This window comes from Odocoileus virginianus, unplaced genomic scaffold (assembly GCF_023699985.2).
Source record: "Odocoileus virginianus isolate 20LAN1187 ecotype Illinois unplaced genomic scaffold, Ovbor_1.2 Unplaced_Contig_29, whole genome shotgun sequence".
NCBI lineage: Eukaryota > Metazoa > Chordata > Mammalia > Artiodactyla > Cervidae > Odocoileus > Odocoileus virginianus.
In genome coordinates, this window is record NW_027224346.1 from 712,118 (window position 1) to 733,063 (window position 20,946).

General features: G+C 36.3%; 1 protein-coding gene and 1 long non-coding RNA gene across 3 annotated transcripts in view; one reads left to right on the forward strand and one right to left on the reverse strand.

Annotated features, from left to right (window-relative positions):
- HYCC1 (hyccin PI4KA lipid kinase complex subunit 1) overlaps window positions 1-10,260 on the forward strand; it is a 94,047-nt gene extending 83,787 nt beyond the window's left edge. The window contains exons 11-12 of one of the 2 annotated variants that reach the window (XM_020876470.2): window positions 1-4,911; window positions 9,555-10,260. In XM_020876470.2, the coding sequence (XP_020732129.1) occupies window positions 1-575 (575 nt within the window). In that variant the 3' untranslated portion in view covers window positions 576-4,911; window positions 9,555-10,260. Of the gene's footprint in view, window positions 4,912-9,554 lie in introns of those variants that run through there. The other variant, XM_020876472.2, reaches the window with a different exon arrangement.
- LOC110126674 (uncharacterized) overlaps window positions 4,890-20,946 on the reverse strand; it is a 23,667-nt gene continuing 7,610 nt past the window's right edge. The window contains exons 2-4 of the long non-coding RNA XR_002310508.2: window positions 7,674-7,752; window positions 7,332-7,429; window positions 4,890-4,991 (exon numbers count right to left, since the gene is read on the reverse strand). This is a non-coding gene — a long non-coding RNA (uncharacterized lncRNA). The remainder of the gene's footprint in view (window positions 4,992-7,331; window positions 7,430-7,673; window positions 7,753-20,946) is intronic.

The following is a 20,946-nucleotide window of genomic DNA, read 5'->3' on the forward strand; positions in this document are numbered from 1 at the left end:
GAGATACAGAATTAACAGGTCAAGAAGAGCTGATGGATATATCCGAAGTAGACGAGGGATTTTATTCCAGGGCTGCCTCTAGTACCAGCCAGTCGGGTTTATCAAACATTAGTCAAAATTGTAGTAACAAGACAAGTACAGGAAAGACTCAGAGACGGTCAGGAGGAAACAAAACTGGAGGAAAAGAGAAAGAAACTACAGGGGAGTCTTGCAAAGATCACTTTGTTCGGAAACAAACGCAGAGAGCCCAAAGTGAGAATCTCGAGCTTCTCTCCTTGAAGAGACTTACACTGACAACCAGCCAATCTCTGCCTAAACCTTGTAGTCATGGTTTGGCTAAGACTTCCACCAGTGTTTTCAGTAAATCCTTTGAACAAGTCAGTGGGGTGTCAGCCCCGCATAACCCGTCATCTGCTGTCGGCTGTGGGGCTGGGACAGATGCCAATAGGTTTTCTGCTTGTAGTCTCCAAGAAGAAAAGCTGATATACGCTTCTGAAAGGACTGAAGTTCCAGTGAAGCATCAAGCAGGTCAGCAGAGACCTCCTAGTATTAGCATTACTTTGTCCACAGATTAATTTGTAAGGGTTTCCTCACATAAGCAGTTAATCTGGAAATACAACTTGGCTTCTTCATGCAAGTTCCCAGGGTCATCTTTCATCCCTGCTCCTGATGGGAGCCCTGATGTCTTAAATTCTGATGGCTACCTTGACTTTATGAAAGGAATAATGTCTAGGTTGTAGTAAGTTGAAATATGGTTTTGCTATTTCTTGGGTTGTATTTTTTCCCCTTGGCTTGAGTCTTTTTTTTTTTTTTAATCTTGTTTCTGTTGCCCTAAGATTGACATTGTGATAGTACATTTTGACAGGTTGTGTGATCAGATTGGTTACATCTCCTGTAAGGTTGTGAATCTTTTTCTTTAATAACTCCTATTTTGGTAGCTATATATGTTTGGCCTTCAATGTAAAGGGAATCCATGTATGGAAACCGTTTTTTCAAGGATGAGTCTAGGTACAACTCCAGGAATTCTACAGCTGGCACTCTGAAAAACAGGCATGTGAGAAAACAAAAATGATACGTATGAAAAGTGCCTGATAAAAATGTTTGTAGCCAGATCATCTTGAAGATTAGTAGAACAGTTTATATAAAGCACTGGAAAATGCCTCATAACTCAATACCCTAAAATATTATATGATTCCAGGGAATGGGAAGAGGGGTTGCCGTCATTTATTTGGAACATTTTATATCAAAAGTCAGGTTGCAAGTAGATGTGTTTTGAAGTGTTTGATCTGGATTTAGCAGGTGAAAATCCTTTTCAGTTCCTAAGATGTAATAGGCCATAAAGCTGGCTTACCCTGCTGCTGGACTTCGGAAATACTGCTTAGTTTGGATTCCCATAATTCAAAGCACACATCATTGAAGACTTCACTGTAAATTTTGTACCTCAGCTCTAAAGATACCAGTGTTCACCATGTTGAATGGTTTGTCTACAAATGAAGGAAATTAGGTAAATTTTTCATCTATTAAATATCATTGAAAGAAAATAAAAATAGTGAAATATGGACAAAAGACATTTATATATTAACTAATTTAGGTTATTTATGTTTGTGTTTTTAAATTTTTAAATATGAAAAGTATTGAATGTGTTTCTTGTTTTGTGAACCAGGCCTATTTTAAATGTTCTTGTTAAGATATGAAGAATAATCAGTGGAGTTGCCCCCAGCCAAAAAAAATAAAAATAGAAAGCTAATTTAACAGAAGCTGAACAAACATGTATGTAGCTATAGAGGATCATGTGACCTCCAAATGGATATAAAAATTTGGTATTTGCTAGTGGTGATAATTTCAGCTATGGTGAGGTTCCTTTTAAAGCAAGTGCTTAGTAATAATCTAGGGTGAGGGAGAAAAAATCAGGGTTGAGAATGACAGAGTAAGTTGACTGGGGAGGAAGGCCTAGGGAGCTGTCCCCTTTTCAGTGGTTAGTACACAGTGTTTTCCTTATTCAGAGTCCTTAGCTGTGGCCACACAGAGAAAATGCTAGTTTTCATCTTGTACCTGTTTATGCAGTGCTCAAATTTGTGAAAAAGTTGTATGTCTTGAAGACTGCTAAAGAATTTACATTATGAATGCAGTTTTGACTGTAACTACTTTGGCTGTTGTTTTAAATCTAATTTTTAAAAAATCATTAACTAGTTTTCATTGAGTAATCCTGAATAAAATATGGGTTTTAACATAAGTGAACTTGATATTTTTAGTTCCAGTGGTAGAAATGAAATAAGATCTATTGGCATACATTATAGTTTAAAAAAAAAAGGGCAAGTCAACTGGACAGTGAAAGTTGACAAAGTATTAATGTACTAAGAATCCTGTGTTCAATTTAAATCCTGTGTACAGTCACTGTGAATTTCCTATTGTCTTTTTGTAATTCTTTAACAAAGAATTTTTCCTAGGCATAGCTGCTAACAATCTTAATAGTCTTTAAGAGTCTTAAGAACTAATTTAAAAGATTGGCATTGGAAGCAAGTTAAGGTGCTTAGGAAATGTTGTAGATGGTTTTTGGGAAACATTAGTTTGAGGACACATTAGCCAGCATACATAAGAGATCAGGTTTTAATGTTCAGCTGTTGTGATGGAACCTCATTTTGGTATTATTCTAGATCACTGTGGTCTGAGGAGCAGTAAGGAGCATTGGCATCACCTGGCAGAATTTCAGAGCCACCTTAGATCTACTGAATCATAGCCTGTCTTTTAATAAGATCTCAAGTGATTATTATGCACGTTAAAGTTTAAGACAGTATCAAAGTGCAAACAAATCACTTACCTAATATTTAGAATTCTCAGTGGTCTCACAACCCTAGATCAAATATGTTGGATACTATAATCTTCATTGTTTTTAACAGCTAATTAATTTTTTACAGTGTAAACTCACTTAAGTCCCCTAATTCTAAATCTTTAATTAATCTCATTTGTTCTTACAATAAAAATGGTTAATATTTTGTATTTTTCTGATAACTAAAAATGGAATCAGAGCTCTACAGTTTCAAGTATGAGGGGCACCACCCTTTATACAGCGCACAGCAAACCTGCATGTGCTTATTCTTTTAAAACCTGAAGGGTTACCCAAAGGAATGGTTCTGAATTTCTGCTCCAGGTAATTTGCACCAGTTGGTTTTCTGGAACGTGGAATTATGTGGAGTTGTGTAAACAAGAAAATTCTTTTCTAGTATCTTTGATGCTATTTCAAATAAGGATTATACATTTGAAAATTTTTATAGCAATTATAAATACTGGGTAATGCTAACGTATTGTAACAATTGTAATTGTCTCTACTATTCTTGTCCCACTTATTTTTCCAAATTTGAAAGTTGGGGTGGCTTTTGTAGATCATTTTCTTCTGAAGATGCTGATGTGACCATTTGGTCACAGACCTCTATATATTCAGAGTAATATCTTTTATTGCAAGAAGGATTCTGCACAAAACTGGGGCCTTGTACCCCATAGCTCAGAGGATCTGAGTAGACCCTGTAGTCCCATTCCACATTTTAAACCTCTGAAAGATTCTTGGAATTACCCAACCTCTCACTCTTCAAATACCCAACTACCTAGGATATTCTAGTGAAGCTGGATGCCAGATTTTGCCTTTTGGAATCCAAGTGGAGAGAGAAACAAAGACTTAAGGGGAGTGTCCTAGGGCAGGTGAGCACCCTGGAGTCCCTTGTTATACCACCATGGAGCTTTTAAAGGCAACTCTGTAGATTTGAAGAGTAGAAATTCTCAGTCCTTAAATGATTTCAGTGGTTTTGAAAAAGCGATATTTCATTGTTCTCTTCAATTATGAAGTAACTGCTTAGCAAAAATTATTCATTTAAAGACAAAAGAGTTGAAATAAAGGGAAATAAAAATTTTAAACCTAAATAGATAAAAATAATCCCATTTTTAGAGGATTTTGCCTATTTGGAAGAATAAAATTAAAGTGGTGAAACCTTTACATTTAAATTATAAGGAAAAATACACTCAAACTTAATTTTCAGCAAATATTTAAAATAAGGCTATTTAACATTTGAGTCTATAGGCACTGTAAGTCTACACTTTATTAAAGGGAAACACATCAAGAAAATATGTATGTTAAATAATGTAACTGAAAAAAAATGTTTTGAAAAGCCATTTAAAAAGAATAATTTGATGCGTACTTAAGCATTGTAGATAAAAATGAGTGTATTAATAGTGTTTTCCCAATCTTTGGATAAAAAAATTAACTCTCTAGTCCTTTGATTAGCATGAATTTATACTTTTAGATTAATTGCTTTGTAAAATTATATATAATGCTTTGAGTTATTCACATTTATATTTAATATTGATAAATTCTTCATCAGAGAATATAAGTATGTTGTCTTCTGTATTTTGTAACTTGTGCATATCTAAAGAGACTAGCAGTGAACATTTTAGAAGATGCTTTTGTATTTTTTAATAGTAGAGTTCTAGAGTATTAATGTCTTGATATAAAGTTTCTAATAGTAAACTCAAGATCTTGTTTCACATACTGTTATTGTGTACCTCTAATCTTTACTTCTAATTACATAGTGATACTAATCTTTTCATAGTAAATATACTTGTTTCTAATTGTATTCCTAGAGTTTACATTCCTAAAGAATAAATTATGACTTTGGATATTTTTATGTGCTCCCTACCTTTTTAAGGCTATGGAAATAAACTGGAGTTTAGTTTTTTGATGTTTTGTATATTTGTGTAATTGTTCTCCATATATAATACTTTTTACAACAGTGCTGCCTCTTGTTTTATTGAAATAAAAACAGAAAAAATATTTTTTCCAGATCACTTTACTCATTAAAAAACCATCATAAAATTTTGCAAAAGTCATGATGTGGAGGAAGAAATTAAAGAAGGAAGACTTAGGTGAGTTGAGTCATTGAGAGCTTTTGGGAGTAAGCCATAGGACAACGACGTTTCATTCTTGGCTTTATGTTTTACACGGCCTATGGATAAGATGTGTGACAAATTCATTAGTATTCATCAAAAAGAAGATGAGCTCCATGAATCATGCACCACTGACATTTGTCATACCAAGAGTACAGGCAACTTTAGATAACAGTGCTTTGCCCTTTTATCTGTTGTATGAGTCTTTATCTCTTGAATGCTGAGATTATATGCCCCTTGGATAGGACTTTGTGCATTGTAGATATTGATAACACTTAATGAAGGTGTGAGTTAGGTTGACATTAGTGTTGGGAAAGAATCAAGGATAAGTTCTCCAGTGTATTATATTACAGTAAAATTGTAAAATTCCATTTACTGACTCTAGTAAATCTCCATGACATTACCTTGAAGAGGATTACTGTGTGTGCTTAGAAACAAAACCCTCTTAGAAACTTGAAAAAAAAATCCTGTTGTATAATTGGTTATATATTTGGATAATTCCACTTCATCTAAGGAACTGAGTAATTTTGGAAATATTTCCTAAACTACTATTAGAGGAGCATTCACAGAGAACAAGAGAAGTGATTTTTGTAAATCACATGTTAGCCCTATGGAAGAGAAACTCCTCTAGTGACTTTTAACAATCCCCATAAATAGTTGACTCACTTCATAGAATCTGTGATACCAGCATAATTATTAAGAAAGGCTTTGACAGATAATTCTAGTCACTTGGTAATTTCCCTTGTATTGTTACTGTGGTAGTAGTAATAGCTATTATTTGTAATTAAAATTGTGATCTCATTTAATCTTCAAAACAGTCCTATAAAATGATTAGAATCCCATTTTAAAAAAAGGAAATGGAAGCTCTCAAAAGGGCAGAAGACTTGCCCAAAGTCACAGGGCTGCTGGGTGGAAAGCTAGGTCTTGTGACTCTCATTTTTCTATCACCTGGTAAAAGAAGATACTAAGTGATACTGTATTATATATTTGATATTCATTCATTCCATAAGTGACAGTTTTAAGGTGAAAAAGTTTTCTAAAAATAAATTATGATAATTTTTGTAGAACTTTAAATTGTGTTCCATTCAGTGGTAAACTGAATGCTAGTCAGTCAGATATTAAAAACATGGTAAAATATAAATTAAGATTTGTTTTTTTTTTTACCTGTCGGATAAGGATTTAAAATATTGGAACTAGTATTGGTATAGGTGATGGGAAATTTAAGTCCATTGGCAGGACTTAAATTGGTACAACTAAATTAATGAGCAACTCAGCAGGATCTATCAAACTTTAAAGTGCATACGTCTTCTGAGCTAGCAACCCTACTCTGATGTGTTTATTCCACTCTCTATTTTTTGGAAATTTTAGTATAAATGTGTAAAGATAGTCGTTGCAGCATTGCTTGTAATACAAAAAAAAAAAAAAAAAAAAGCAGCAGTATAAATAACCATTAATAGAGGGCTGGATAAATTATGGTGCATACATAGCTATAGTGGAAAATGATGTAGTTGTGAAAAAAATTCAGGTTTGTAGGTGATGATTCAGAAAGATTAATTATAATGTTCCCTGAAAAAAAAATGTCATAGGACAATTTCATTTTTATAAGACTTGTGTAGAACATTTAATATGGATATATATGTGTTTATATATACATACACATACATATTACAGCACATGTGTGTTTGCTGGTATGTGGGGAGAAAATACTTATTTCTCTAAGTATGATCTCATGGTGGCCTGCATCAGGGAAAAAATGGTGCTTTTAAAAATAGAGATTCTGAGACCTTGTGCTGAACCCTCTAAATCAGAATCATGGAGTGAAGCATGGAAACCTTTATTTGTACCAAGTTCCTCAGCTGATTCTTACGTAACCTTAACATTTGGTCTAGTAGCTAACAGCAGTGAATTGATTATCTTTCTGGTAGTAGTCTATAGTTAGGAAAAACAAATATTTTAAAAAGTTAATTATTAAATTGAGGTGTAGTTTACACATAATGTTAAATTAGTTTCAGGTATACAACATAATGATTCAATATTTGTATATACTGCAAAATGATCACCAAAGGTAACTGTAGTTAATATTCATCACAATACATGGTTTTTTCTTTCATGGTGAGAACTTTTAAGATTTACTGTCTTAGCAATTTTCAAATAAGCAGTGCAGTATTAACTATGGTGATCATCCTGTACATTACATCCTCATGACTTTTATAACTGCAAGCTTATACCTTTTGACTCCCTTCACGTATTTTACCACCTCTCCACCCCTGCCTCTGACTTACTTCACTTAATATAATGCCCCTAATATCCAACCATGTTATCACAAATGACAAGTTCTTCAGCTTTTCTATGACTGGATAATATTCCTATGTACACATGTGTGTGTGTATAGTATATACCTCATTTTCTTTATCCATTCATCTGTTGATGGACACTTAGGTTGTTTCAGAAAGGACAAATTTCTTGAACAGATCTTTTGTTCTAGATGAGGCTTCCCCTAAGATAAAGCCAGTTAACATTGATTAACATCATTAATGTAGACCTGTTAGTGAAAAGTAAATTGGCTTGACATAGAGAAATGATTCTTTTGTATAGTACATGCCAATTAAATGAGACATCCTTAAAAACAAAAACAAATTTTGTTATTGTTGAACTCTATCATCCGATGACCTAATAAAACAAAATTAAGTACTAAAACTTATTGCAGTAAGACAACGTGCCCACCACCTTCATAAGCTTACCTGTGTCTCAGAACCCGAAAATTAGCCATTTGTTGAGTTTTGGGATCCCCATGGACAGAGGAGCCTGGTGGCCTACAACCTGTGGGTCACAAAGAGATGAATACGACTGAAGCAACTTAGCACACATGCCATCCTAAAAAGCCAAAGGATCATGAAATTCTCCCTCTCTGTTCCTGAAGCCCAAACCCATGTAAACAAGCACTTTGCACGCTTACTATTAACACTTTAGCTTTGCCGTGAAAAGTTATCAGGTGTAGTCTTTGATTAAATTAAAACTCAGGTACTCAAAAGTGAAGTCTAAGCAAGTAAGCCCTAATTGAGTAGCTACTTTAACATGATAAAATATAAATACATGAAAAAATGAGAGCAACATAATTTCTGTTGACTTTTGCAGATTTTTTTCCTGAGTGAACATACTTCAGAGAGAATAGGCATACCTCTGAAATATTTTGTTATAGTAACTCACTAGAAGTTAGCTAAAATTAGTCGACTAGGAAAGCAACAGGAAAATGTAGTGATATATTTTATTTCCCAAAGTGATTTGATTGCTTTGGGACCTGTGCACAAATGGTTTAAGGCATATCTGTCAAAACAGGGAATTGATTGGATTTGGTAAAGTTAATGAAATGGTTTAGGATTGGTGGACACAGCAAACAAGGGCCTTGATGAGTCTTCATAAGTAAAACTGTTGTTTGATACCCCAGCTCTTTACCACATAGGCAGATCATTATCTCTATCCCATAGGAACTTACTTATGTAAACAAAAAATTAGATTGTTTCTGTCTTTTGGTTTGTTTTGTTTATCACCTTTCCTGGGCAAAGGTTTATTGGAATAAACAATTAACTCATATTGACTAGATGGGCTATAGTCTTATCTAAGCCATATTGACACTGATGGTTTCAGGTCTGTTTACCTCTCCCCATTCAAAGACTGTAAGTCAGTACTGTGAATATAGCATATTGACATGTCTTTAATGACTTTTTAGGGTTCTACAGAAGCTCTCAGAGATTTCTTTTGAAGTTACGTGATCAACCTAGGGGATCAAATTCTAGGGTTTGTCACTGCTCCCGGCAGATTGGACTCTTAGTAGTGGCAGTAATCAGGATAGCCTTGATGAAAGGAGGGCCATATTGTTAAGGTCCATATATATAGCCTTCATGCTTCCAGTATAGCCACTTTGTTCATAAGCTGATAAAACAAGAACCGGGATATGAAAGAAAGAGCTATGGACATCCTCAGAATTATCTTGACCATCTGATTACTTAGCATCTCCTTCAAATGGGGCCTTCATTGAGTATTTATGTAGGAAAGAACTATTCCTGCAATCTGAGCCCACTGGGACAAGTCTGACCATAATTTTAGTGCCTAATTATTATCACTCATCCTCTAAACTTGTTACTTTCATGTCTACCACCTGGCCACCTATGAGTCATAAAGTGGGGGCAGATCTGCACCTTGGGATATCTTTACCATCTGTGAAGAGCAGATAAGAAATACTGCTCAGATTTATTCTCCCTGTAAAGAGTTCCTCTCTTAACTGTCCCCCACCACCATTGCTGAGTGGGGCTGTAGGGCCACAGTTACCTCTAACTCGTACCAGCACACTGTAAAGTAGTGCTCGTATAGGTTTGATCCCTGGGTTGGGAACATCCCCTGGAGGAAGAAATCACAACCCACTCCAGTATTCTTGCCTGGAGAATCCCATGGACAGAGGAACCTGGCTGGCTACAGTCCATGGGATCGCACAGAGTTGGACACAACTGAAACGACTTAGCATGCATGCACACAGCACGTAGACCACTTCAAGGCCCAACAATTCACTAAAAGGACTTACACAACTCACTCGATGCTGTTCAACTTATGGTTATGGTTTATTACAGGAAAAGGATACAGATTATCTTCAGACAGTGAAGGAAGGGCATGGGGCAAAGTCCAGGAGAATTCCACGTGTGGGATTTTCAGTTGTCCTCTCCTAGTGGAGTCCTGGATAACACCAACTTCTCCAAGTGATGATGTGTGACAACACAGATGGAGCGCTGCCAACCAGGGAAGCCCGCCTGAGCCTTGGTGCAGTGATTTTATTTGGGCTCAGTCATGGCGATGTGTTAGACCACTTCCATGACTAACTTCTAGTCTCCAGTCCCTCTGGAAGCCAAGCTGATGATGCATGGCCAGAAGCTCCTACCCAAAATCTTTCCATTAGACTATCAGTGTGGTCCAAGGCCCCCAGGTAAGCAAAGACACTCTTATTAGGCAGGACATTCCACCGGCTTAGAGATCACCTCCCAGCAGCTCAGGGCAAAAACCAGACCTCTCTTGTGGGTAAGGTCAATTCTTTACTACCCAAGGCATGAAGATTGGATTCTGGCTGGGGTACAAAATGTATTTGAAGCTGAAAATGTGGCTAGTGGCAGAAAAGAGAATCACTGATACAGTGACAGTGGAGAAGGAGTTAAGTCATTAGCAGAAGACATAGATCTAAGACATGCAAGGAATTAACCGACAGGTTTAGGGAATGTGGTTTTTATCATTACTTCCCACCACATTGTGCCAGGAGGACCACAATAAAATGTAACAAAACCAAAATCATAAGGAAAAAAAAACAAAAACAGAGCCAAGTTGTGTCTGTGTCCTGGAGCATTGGGGTATGCATTTCCAACAGTGCTATACCGGAATAACTAACCAAGAAAAGCTGCTTAAATTGAGTACACAATGGAAGTCACAGAAAAGAGGAAACTATGGTTATCAAGGCTCTTGTTATCTAATCAAGAAAACCAAAGTCTCCAAAAGAAATTTGTCAAGTGGACCTTTCTGCTACTCCATTGTACACTAATCTGCCTTACTCATTTCCCTCTTTTCACCACTTAGAATATTTTAAATTATGTCCACTTTAAATTATTAAAAACAAAATTACAGACTCAAAATTTGGGAGCAAGAATGATCTTAAAACTCCTTTAAGTCCACATTTTATTCTAAGGGTAACCCCCCAAACTGCCTGCATGAGAATTCTTCTGGACCGACTTCTCAGCCACATCAAAGCAATTTTGGTTCAGTTGGTGAGGCATGTGGAGCACAGAAATCTGCATTTTAATAAGCATATCCCTCTGTATCTACTTTGCCTTTTCCAGAATGCTTTGCATACTCAATGGTTTCCTCACAATGATTTGTTTAGATTAACTCCAGGAAAACTTTTGTTTCAGTGAGGTGTCTTGACACTTAGAAAGCCCTCAATAAATATTTTTCAAGTAGTATTTGATTCTCCTGTTCCAACAGATCAGCTAGATTCAAGAGTTTAACTGCAGAGATTGAGGGTTCTCTGTGCTGAGGATACATGGCGGGAACTAGGGTAATGTGGCAGCCTCAGCCAATCACCAGCTAGGTATCACCAGGCAGTGATGTTTTTTGTTATTTTTAACCTTGTTTCATAATAAAAGTTTTTTTTTTTTTAAATCCAGGCATATCTTACTTGAAATAATGAACAGTAAGTAAGGAGAAAAGGAAAATTTCTCCACCTCTGCTAAACATCTTATTCTTTGATGAGAGATTGGACCAACCTTGGTCAGGTGGATTACTTGCACACTGGATGTGACAACCATGGGCTTTAGCCAAGCCATCACGCATAGTTAGAGCAACAGAATCAAGACCAGTTAAATGATTTCTCCAAGGTAGTAGCGATACTTTGAACATATGGGTTTGAATTATTTTTTATATAGTCCCCTAAGTGGAATTACCAATTTAAAGACATTAATTCTTTAACAGCCCATTGCTAGGTAGATTTTCTGCACAATCAAATAAAAATTGCGCTGCTGCAAATTATGTATTACTCTCCCTGCCCTCCAACCCCAACTGCCACCAACCAGTGCTTCTAATTTTGAGCCTTAATTTATTTAAGTTTTAATTGTTGCACAGTTGTGCCCCAGAATGTCCATTTTCATATCAAAGAAGCCTAGCAAGGCTGTGCGTTTTTCATTTTGGTAATTTGATATCTGCAAGTCTGCATGTGTAAATAGTTTGTTGATGCTAACTATAAATCAAGTATAATGCAATAATCTTATACCTTTAAGATTATTGTTTGAAAATTTGGATAGTAAACTTTTATTAATAATAGTTTTCTTTAAAGATAATATGTGAAGAAATTAAAGATGGTGACTTACATAAAATATTTTCTTCTAAGGTGTGGGTAAATCCCTTTTCCTCTTGAAAGCATACTGGGCATGCCTAATTTTACTTTACCATCCGGTGGTAAGCACTTGGGATCCCAAAGACAAATTTGTTTAAAGTTTGAATTACTAAGTTTTCTTTAGAATTTTATAATTTTTATGTTTTATATCTTATTGATCTTACTATATTATGTATTTTTTTGCCTTTGTTTTATCAGTTTTCATGTTTTTAGGATTTTTATAGCTGTCTCCTAGGTAGTAATAAAATTTGTTGAAATAGAAGAAAATTATATTTCCCTAATTTTTCTTCAATACTTTAAAGTAAAAATTTTAAATATTTTAGAAACATTGACTTGGAGAATCAACAATTTTTAATATTTTGCCATGTTTACTTTATGTATATTACACATCTAAATTATAGTTCTGTTTTTGAACTCATAGTTTTCTCTATTTTCAATAACATGTTCTTCAACAAATATCTATTATGCATCAGTAAATTCTACTAAGTAGTATTTTCTTTTTCCCTTTTCACTATTAGTGCTAATAGCTGTTTTGTTAAAAATATTTTTTTTGCAGAATCAACTACTGGCGTTAATTAACTTTATTTTTTCTTCTCCTTAGTATATATTTACTCTTAGTTTTATTATTTCCCTTTTCTTACTTTATCTTGGCTTGCTAGTTATTTATTTCTTTTTATCTAAAGTAGGAACACAGTTGATGTTTCTTTTTACTTCTTAGTACTGGAAACCTCTGAAACAATACAATTTTCTGTTTTTTTTAAAAAAACTCTTCTGTGTATTTTGGTGCTTAAGATGCTCCTTGAAAGCATCAGATTTGTTCAATTTCTTTTTCAATCCAGATATTTATCATTTTTTAAAAGTAGGCTTAGCCAAATCACATTTATTATTTTAATAAATTCCTCTGCATTCATATTATTACATTCCTATATAAGCTTAAATATTGTTGCTATGTTGTTACACTTTTTCTTTTCCTTAAAGGAAAACTAAACCAGTTTTCTTGTGCCTTTCTAAAATCTGTACCTCCCTTCAATTTGATTCTTAGGCAATCACTGATCTGTTTTCTTTTCTAAAGATTTGTTTTTCCATTTTCTAGTATTATATAAATGGGATCATAAAGTAATATTTTTTTTTTGGCCTGGCATCTTTCATTTAGCATAATTATTTTGCAATTTATCCATGTTATGGTATGAATCAATTCAGTTCAGTTCAGTTGTCAAGTTGTGTCCAACTCTATGCAACCCCATGGACTGCAGCACACCAGGCTTCCCTGTCCACCAGCTCCTGGAGCTTACTCAAACTCATGTCCATCCAGTCAGTGATGCCATCCAACCATGTCATCCTCTGTTGTCCCCTCTCCTCCCGCCTTCAATCTTTCCCAGCATTAGGATCTTTTCCAATGAGTCAGCTCTTCGCATCAGGTGGCCAAGTATTGGAGCTTCAGCTTCAGCATCAGTCCTTCCAATGAATATTCAGGACTGATTTCCTTTTGGATGGACTGGTTGGATCTCCTTGCAGCCCAAGGGACTCTCAAGAGTCTTCTCCAACACCACAGTGTTGGAGAAGCATCAATTCTTTGGCACTCAGCTTTCTTTATGGTCCAACTTTCACATCCATACATGACTACTGGAAAAACCTTAGCTTTGACTAGACTGGACCTTTGTTGGCAAAGTAATGTCTCTGCTTTTTAATGTCTAGGTTTGTCATAGCTTTTGAATCAATAGTCTGTTCTTTTTGTAGTCAAGATAGCTAAATAGTACTCTAGTATATGGATATACCACAATGTGTTTATCCATTCACTTTTTTTTTTTTTCATTCACTTGTTGATAGACATTTAGGTTGTTTTCAGTTTTGGGATACTATAAATAAAGCTCAGAACAAGCATTTGTGTACAAATTTTTATGTGCAAATATGTTTTCATTTCTCTTTGATACATGCCTCGGAGTGTGTTTTAGCCTCAGCTGCTATAATAAAAGACCACAGATTGGATAATTTATAAATTACCCAGAAAAATTCATTTCTTGCAGTCCTGGAAGCTGAAATTCTGAGATCAGTACACTGGCATAGTCAGTTGAGGGCTCTCTTCATGGTATCAGACTTCTCTTTGTGTCCTCACCTGGTGGTAGGGGCTAGGGAGCTCTATGGGGTCTCTTTTATAAGAACATTAATCCCATTCATGAGTGTTCTACTCTCATGATCCAAATATCTCCCAGAGTATCTCTATTCTAATATCATCACATTGGGCATTAAGATTTCAACGTATGAATTGGGGTGGGAGGGGACACAAACATTCGGGCCATAGCAAAGTAGCATTGCTGAGTTGTTTGGTAACTCTATGTTTAATCTTTTGAGAAGCTATTTTCTACAATGGCTGTACTATTTTATACACCTTCCAGTATAGTTCATGAGAGTTGCAATTTCTTTACTTCCTTACCAATACTTGTTATTTTCTGTTTTTATTTTTTTCGTCCAGCCATTCATTCTAGTATGTGTGAAATGGTATCTTATTATGGTTTTTATTTGCCTTTCCTTATTGACTAATGATCCTGAGCATCTTTTTATGTGCTTATTGACCACTTATATGTCTTTAGTTGTTGAAGTACAGTTTGTCATTTTTCCTTTTGTGATTCACATTTTAGAGTTCTTACCTAAGAAACTTTATTTTACCCCAAGATTACAAAGATCTTCTCCTTTGTTCTCTACTAGAAGCTTTATAGTTTTAGATTTTACATTTATGTCTGTGATACAGTTTGACTTAATTTTTGTGTATAATTTGAAGAAAGAGCTGATACTTATTTTTTCCCATACATATATATAATTATTCCAGCACCATTTGTTGAAAAAAATTTTCTTTTCCCATTGAATTCCCTTGGGACTTAAAATAAATTAGTTAACCATATATGGATGCTCTGTTTCTAGACTGTATTCTCTTCTATTGGTCTACATGTCTACTTTTTACCAGTGCCATTTTGTCTTGATTCCTGTAGCTGAGGGCTTCTCAACCTCAGCACTATTGAAATTTTGGCTCCAATAATTGTTCGTTGGATAGGTAAGAGTTATCCTGTGCATTGTAAGATGTTTAGCAGCATTCCTGGCCTTTATCCAGTGGTCCACATCCACTGTAGACAGTGTTATCTGGTTTGTTTTATTTTCTTTTTTCTTTTTCCTGGCTTTGTCTGGGTTGCTTAAACATTGTTTCAGAATTCATGACATTTTTTTATTCCATTTTCTTTCAAATCCATATATGTCTTTTTGTTTATATTATGCCTTTTGGGGAAATCCCTGGTGGCCCAGTGGTTATGACTTGACGCTTTCTCTGCTGAGGGCCTGGATTCAATCCCTGGTTGGGGGAACAAGATCCTATATGCCATGCAGTGTGGCCAAAAAGTAAATAAAATAAACCATGATTTTTGTAGGGAATATATATTTTGATCTTGCTTTCTTTTCCACTCTAATAATCTTTGCCTTTTAAATAAAATGTTGAGATCATTAACCTGATGTAACATTGCTATGGTTAGATTTAGGTCTATAATATTCTTATCTTATAATTTGTACCCTCCATTTTTTGTTCTTCTGTTCACACTTTTTTGCTTAAAAATTGTTTCTTACTATTGCATTTTAATTGTTGGTATTTTAGTCACTTCTTTATATTATTATTTTTTTTAGTGGCTGCTCTAGGAATTAAAAAATTCATTCCTAATCAGAACTTGTCTTTTTAATTCAGTACATCGAAAGCTATTCTGGAGCACATCTAGCAGATGTTTATTACCATCTTGTCGGCCAAAACTGTGTCTTATCATACCTTTATTGCAGTGTTGTCCACAGGCACTAAGTTAGACAAATTAAAATTCATATTCTGGAAATGGTTGGAGAAATCCATCTGCAGTAAAATAGAGGGACTCTGCTTGCTACCTGAATAAGTCAACAATTTGTTAGCAGCAAAGGGGCTTGAATATTAGGGTAAACAAGAATCAGTATCTGTGGCAGTAATTAATTTTATCTATTTTACTTTACCGGGACTTTAACATCAGTATCAGTTCAGTTCAGTCCAGTCACTCAGTCGTGTCAGACTCTTTGTGACCCCATGGACTGCAGCAAGCCAGGCTTCCCTGTCCATCACCAACTCCTGGAGCCTACTCAAACTCATGTCCATTGCGTCGGAGATGCCATCCAACCATCTCATCCTTTGTCCTTCCTTCTCCTCCTACCTTCAATCTTTCCCAGCATCAGGGTCTTTTCCAATGAGTCAGTTCTTTGCATCAGGTGGCCAAAGTATTGGAGTTTCAGCTTCAGCATCAGTCCTTCCAATGAATATTCAGGACTGATTTCCTTTAGGATTGACAGGTTGGATCTCCTTGCAGTCCAAGGGACTCTCAAGAGTCTTCTCTAATACCACAGTTCAAAAGCATCAGTTCTTCAGCTCTCAGCTTTTTTATAGTCCAGCTGTCACATCCATACATGACTATTGGAAAAACCATAGCCTTGACTAGATGGACCTTTGTTGGCAAAGTAATGTCTCTACTTTTTAATACGCTGTCTAGGTTGATCATAGCTTTTCTTCCAGAGAGCAAGTGTCTTTTGATTTCATGGCTGCAATCACCATCTGCAGTGATTTTGGAGCCCAGGAAAATAAAGTCTGTCACTGTTTCCATTTGTTTCCCCATCTATTTGCCATGAAGTGATGGGACCAGATGCCATGATCTTAGTTTTCTGAATGTTGAATTTTAAGCCAACATTTTCACTCTCCTCTTTCACTTTCATCAAGAGGCTCTTTAGTTCTTCTTTGCTTTCTGCCATAAGGGTGGTGTCATCTGCATATCTGAGGTTATTGATATTTCTCCTGGCAATCTTGATTCCAGCTTGTGCTTCATCCAGCCTGGCATTTCACATGATGTACTCTGCATATAAGTTAAATAAGCAGGGTGACAATATACAGCCTTGACGTACTCCTTTCCCAATTTGGAACCAGTCCATTGTTCCATGTCCAGTTCTAACTGTTGCTTCTTGACCTGCATATAGATTTCTCAGGAGCCATGTCAGGTGGTCTGGTAGTTCCCATCTCTTGAAGAATTTTCCACAGTTTATTGTGATCCACACAGTCAGAGGCTTTGGCATAGTCAATAAAGCAAAAGTAGATGTTTTTCTTGAACCCTTTTTGCTTTCTCGATGATCCAGCAATGTTGGCAATTTGATCTCTGGTTCCTCTGCCTTTTCTAAATCCAACTTGAACATATGAAAGTTCACGGTTCATATACTGTTGAAGCCTGGCTTGGAGGATTTTGAGCATTATTTTGCTAGCATGTGAGATGAGTGCAATTGTGCAGTAGTTTGAACATTCTTTGGCATTGCCTTTCTTTGGGACTGGAGTGAAAACTGACCTTTTCTAGTCCTGTGGCCACTGCTGAGTTTTCCAAATTTGCTGGCATATTGAATGCAACACTTTCACAGCATCATCTTTTAGGATTTGAAATAGCTCAACTGGAATTCCATCACCTCCACTAGCTTTGTTCATAGTGATGCTTCTTAAGGCCCACTTGACTTCGCATTCCAGGATATCTGGCTCTAGGTGAGTGATCACACCATCGTGGTTATCTGGGCCATGAGAATCTTTTTTTGAATAGTTCTTCTGTGTATTCTTGCCACCTCTTCTTAATATCTTCTGTTTTTGTTAGGTCCATACCATTTCTGTCCTTTATTGTGCTCATCTTTACATGAAATGTTCCCTTGGTATCTCTAATTTTCTTGAGGGGATCTCTAGTCTTTCCCATCCTATTGTTTTCCTCTGTTTCTTTGCATTGATCACTTAGGAAGGCTTTCTTATCTCTCCTTGCTATTCTTTGGAACTCTGCATTCAAATGGGTATATCTTTCCTTTTCTTCTTTGCCTTTAGCTTCTCTTCTTTTCTCAGCTATTTGTAAGGCCTCCTCAGACAACCATTTTGCCTTTTTGCATTTCTTTTTCTTGGGATGGTCTTGATCACTGCCTCCTGTACAGTGTCACAAACCTCTGTCCATAGTTCTTCAAGCACTCTATCAGATCTAATCCCTTGAATCTATTTGTCACTTCCACTGTATAATCAAAAGGGATTTGATTTAGGTCATACCTGAAGTAGTTTTCCCTACTTTCTTCAATTTAAGTCTGAATTTGACAATAAGGAAGTTCATGATCTGAGCCACAGTCAGCTCCTGGTCTTGTTTTTGCTGATTGTATAGAGCTTCTCCATCTTTGGCTGCAAAGAATATAATCAATCTGATTTCGGTATTGACCATCTGGTGTTGTCCATGTGTAGAGTCGTCTCTTGTGCTTTTGGAAGAGTGTTTGCTATGACCAGTGCGATCCTCTTGGCAAAATTCTGTTAGCTTTTGACCTGCTTCATTTTGTACTTCAAGGCTAAATTTGCCTGTTACTCCAGTAGCTCTTGACTTCCTACTTTTGCATTCCAGTCCCCTATAATGAAAAGGACAACTTTTTTGGTTGTTAGTTCTAGAAGGTCTTGTAGATCTTCGTAGAACCATTCAACTTCTGCTTCTTCAGCATTACTGGTTGGGGTATAGACTTGGATTAATGCAATATTGAAATGGTTTGCCTTGGGAATAAACAGAAATCATTCTGTTTTTTTTGAGATTGCATTTGGACTCTTTTGTTGACTATGATGGCTACTCCATTTCTTTGAAGGGATTCTTGCCCACAGTAGTAGATATAATGGTCATCTGAATTAAATTCACCCATTCCAGTCCATTTTAGTTTGCTGATTCCTAAAATGTCAATGTTCATTCTTGCCATCTCCTGTTTGACCACTTCCAATTTGCCTTGATTCATGGACCTAACATTCCAGGTTCCTATATGCGATATTGCTCTTTACAGCATCGGACTTTATTTCCATTGCTTGTCACATCCTCAGTATATTTTAGCATAATTCTTTTTGTTTTTTCATTTTTTTGTCATTAATAGTTGATTTTACCAATGAAAACTATCCCCTTCAAAAAATACATGAAGTCTAGCTTTTAGTGTTTGTTGCCCTATGCCTCTTATTTCCATTTTATCATTTACTTGGGCTAGGAGTGCCCTTTATAATAAATTGTGAAGATCTGTACAAAATGGGTCTACAAAGTAGTAATAATTATAATCCATTAGTGAGTAATTGAGTAATTAGTGAATGCATAGAAGTTGCTATTTTCTGACTCAAAATCAAATTTGATAAAAGAAAGTTTTATTCTAGCAGAATTATTTTGTCATAAAAGAGAGAATCTTAATTAAAATCAAAACAAAAGTAAAAAGCTTAATTTATGCTATTGGGTTGTTTTCCGTTTTTAAAAATGGTGAGTGTGATAAACAATTGTTACTTGTAATTTTGTTTTAAAAAGTCTGAGTTAAAAAAAGTCTGAGTAGCATTTGAGTATGTTTCACTTAATATGTTTTAGCACACCATAGATATTCTTGGAAAATATGCCTAATTAGGGGAAAAACTAATTGGCATTTGCAAAGCTTAATTACATTTAAAATGTTTGCCTTATGAAAACCCAGCCTGTGATTTTGAAAGCACTTTTCCTACTTTTTTCTCTAATGGGAGCTTGTAGCTCTCCTTTAATGATGATTGGGTTATAAATTCTCCAGGGCAGAGAATGTATTAGCAACTTGTGTGTGCAGAGAGACTGGTTGTTTAGTCTCATGATGATTTACAGTTTAATAAATGCATACACAGGCATTATCTTATTGGATTCTCTTAACTTTCCAAAGAGGTAGTAAAAATTCTCCCAGTTTATGGATAAGGATGCTGAGGCTGGACAACAATGAATGAGTGATCAAAATCCACATGACTTGTATTTTTAGAGTTGAAACAGCTACCCCTCAACCTGAGGCTCTTTCTTCTGCCCCAGCATCCCCAGGTCTCCCATCCGCTGGTATGCTACCTCCCTGGAGTTAGCCATATGCAATTTGCATGAAGACTTTCCTGCCACCTAGCTGTTTTCCAGAGGGCCAGCATGGGCATTTGGGATAGGAAATCATTTACTGTGCAGAATTTGACCCACTTAGCATTCCCAGACCTCACCCACTATGTACTGGCACTGGCCCCCAGTCATTGCAACATCCTGAAATGCACCCCCATTACCAGCTGCCCCAATGGTTTTGACAAAGCATTCTGAATGTCTTTGACCAAACCCATAGCCTTTTCATATGCAAGTCTGCTCTAGAATGCAGAAAGAAATGTTTGGGGGGATAAAGGAGTATATGGTACCCCTGAGCAAGGGGAGTGCCAAAGCTTGGGAAAGTTGCTACCAGTTGGGGGAGAAGAATCATCTCAAAATCATCATGATGATAACAATAAGTGATGATGGTAACACTTGAGTTATCACTACACAGTAGGTGCTAGCTTACGCCACCAACATGTATTGTCCCATTTTATTCTCACTATAGCACCATTACCTCGTGGTGTAGAGTCGTGAGTTACCATCATCCCTTGTCACAGCCATAATAAGTTCCTTTCTGGTCTTGCTGCTTCCATGGTTACCCCCATACGGTCCATTCTTCTCTAAATCATCCTGAGCCATTTTTATGATGTGAAATCAGGTGGTGTCACTCTTCTGATAACTTTCCATCTACTTGGTGACACTGAGTACATTCTTAAGTCCCACAGTGACCAGCAAGCACATACGCCCTGGCCACATGTACCTCCGTGACCTCACCTCCTGCTGCGCCCAATATGGCATCACTATAGTCACACTGGCTTCCCGCTGGCTGCCATCGGCAGTCACTGTTCTCTCCTTCAAGTCAGACTTATTCCCTTACTCCATTTAGTTTCTGCCCCAGCCTCACACCCCGGACAGCCCTTCCCGATGGCTCTGTCTAAAATAGCTTCCCTTTCTCCCTCTTCCCTTCACCATGCTTTACTTTTCTGCACAATGCCACCTGACATTATTAAATGCCTGTTTATCCATTTATTATTTCTCCTTTCATAATAATGAGAGCTTAGTAAGGGCTTTGTCTTCCTCACCCCTTAGGAAATGGCTTGGCACACACTGATTCAATATTTGCTGAATACATGTGGCATAGAGAAATTAAGTCATTTGCCTAATGTTCAGAGCTAACAAATGGTA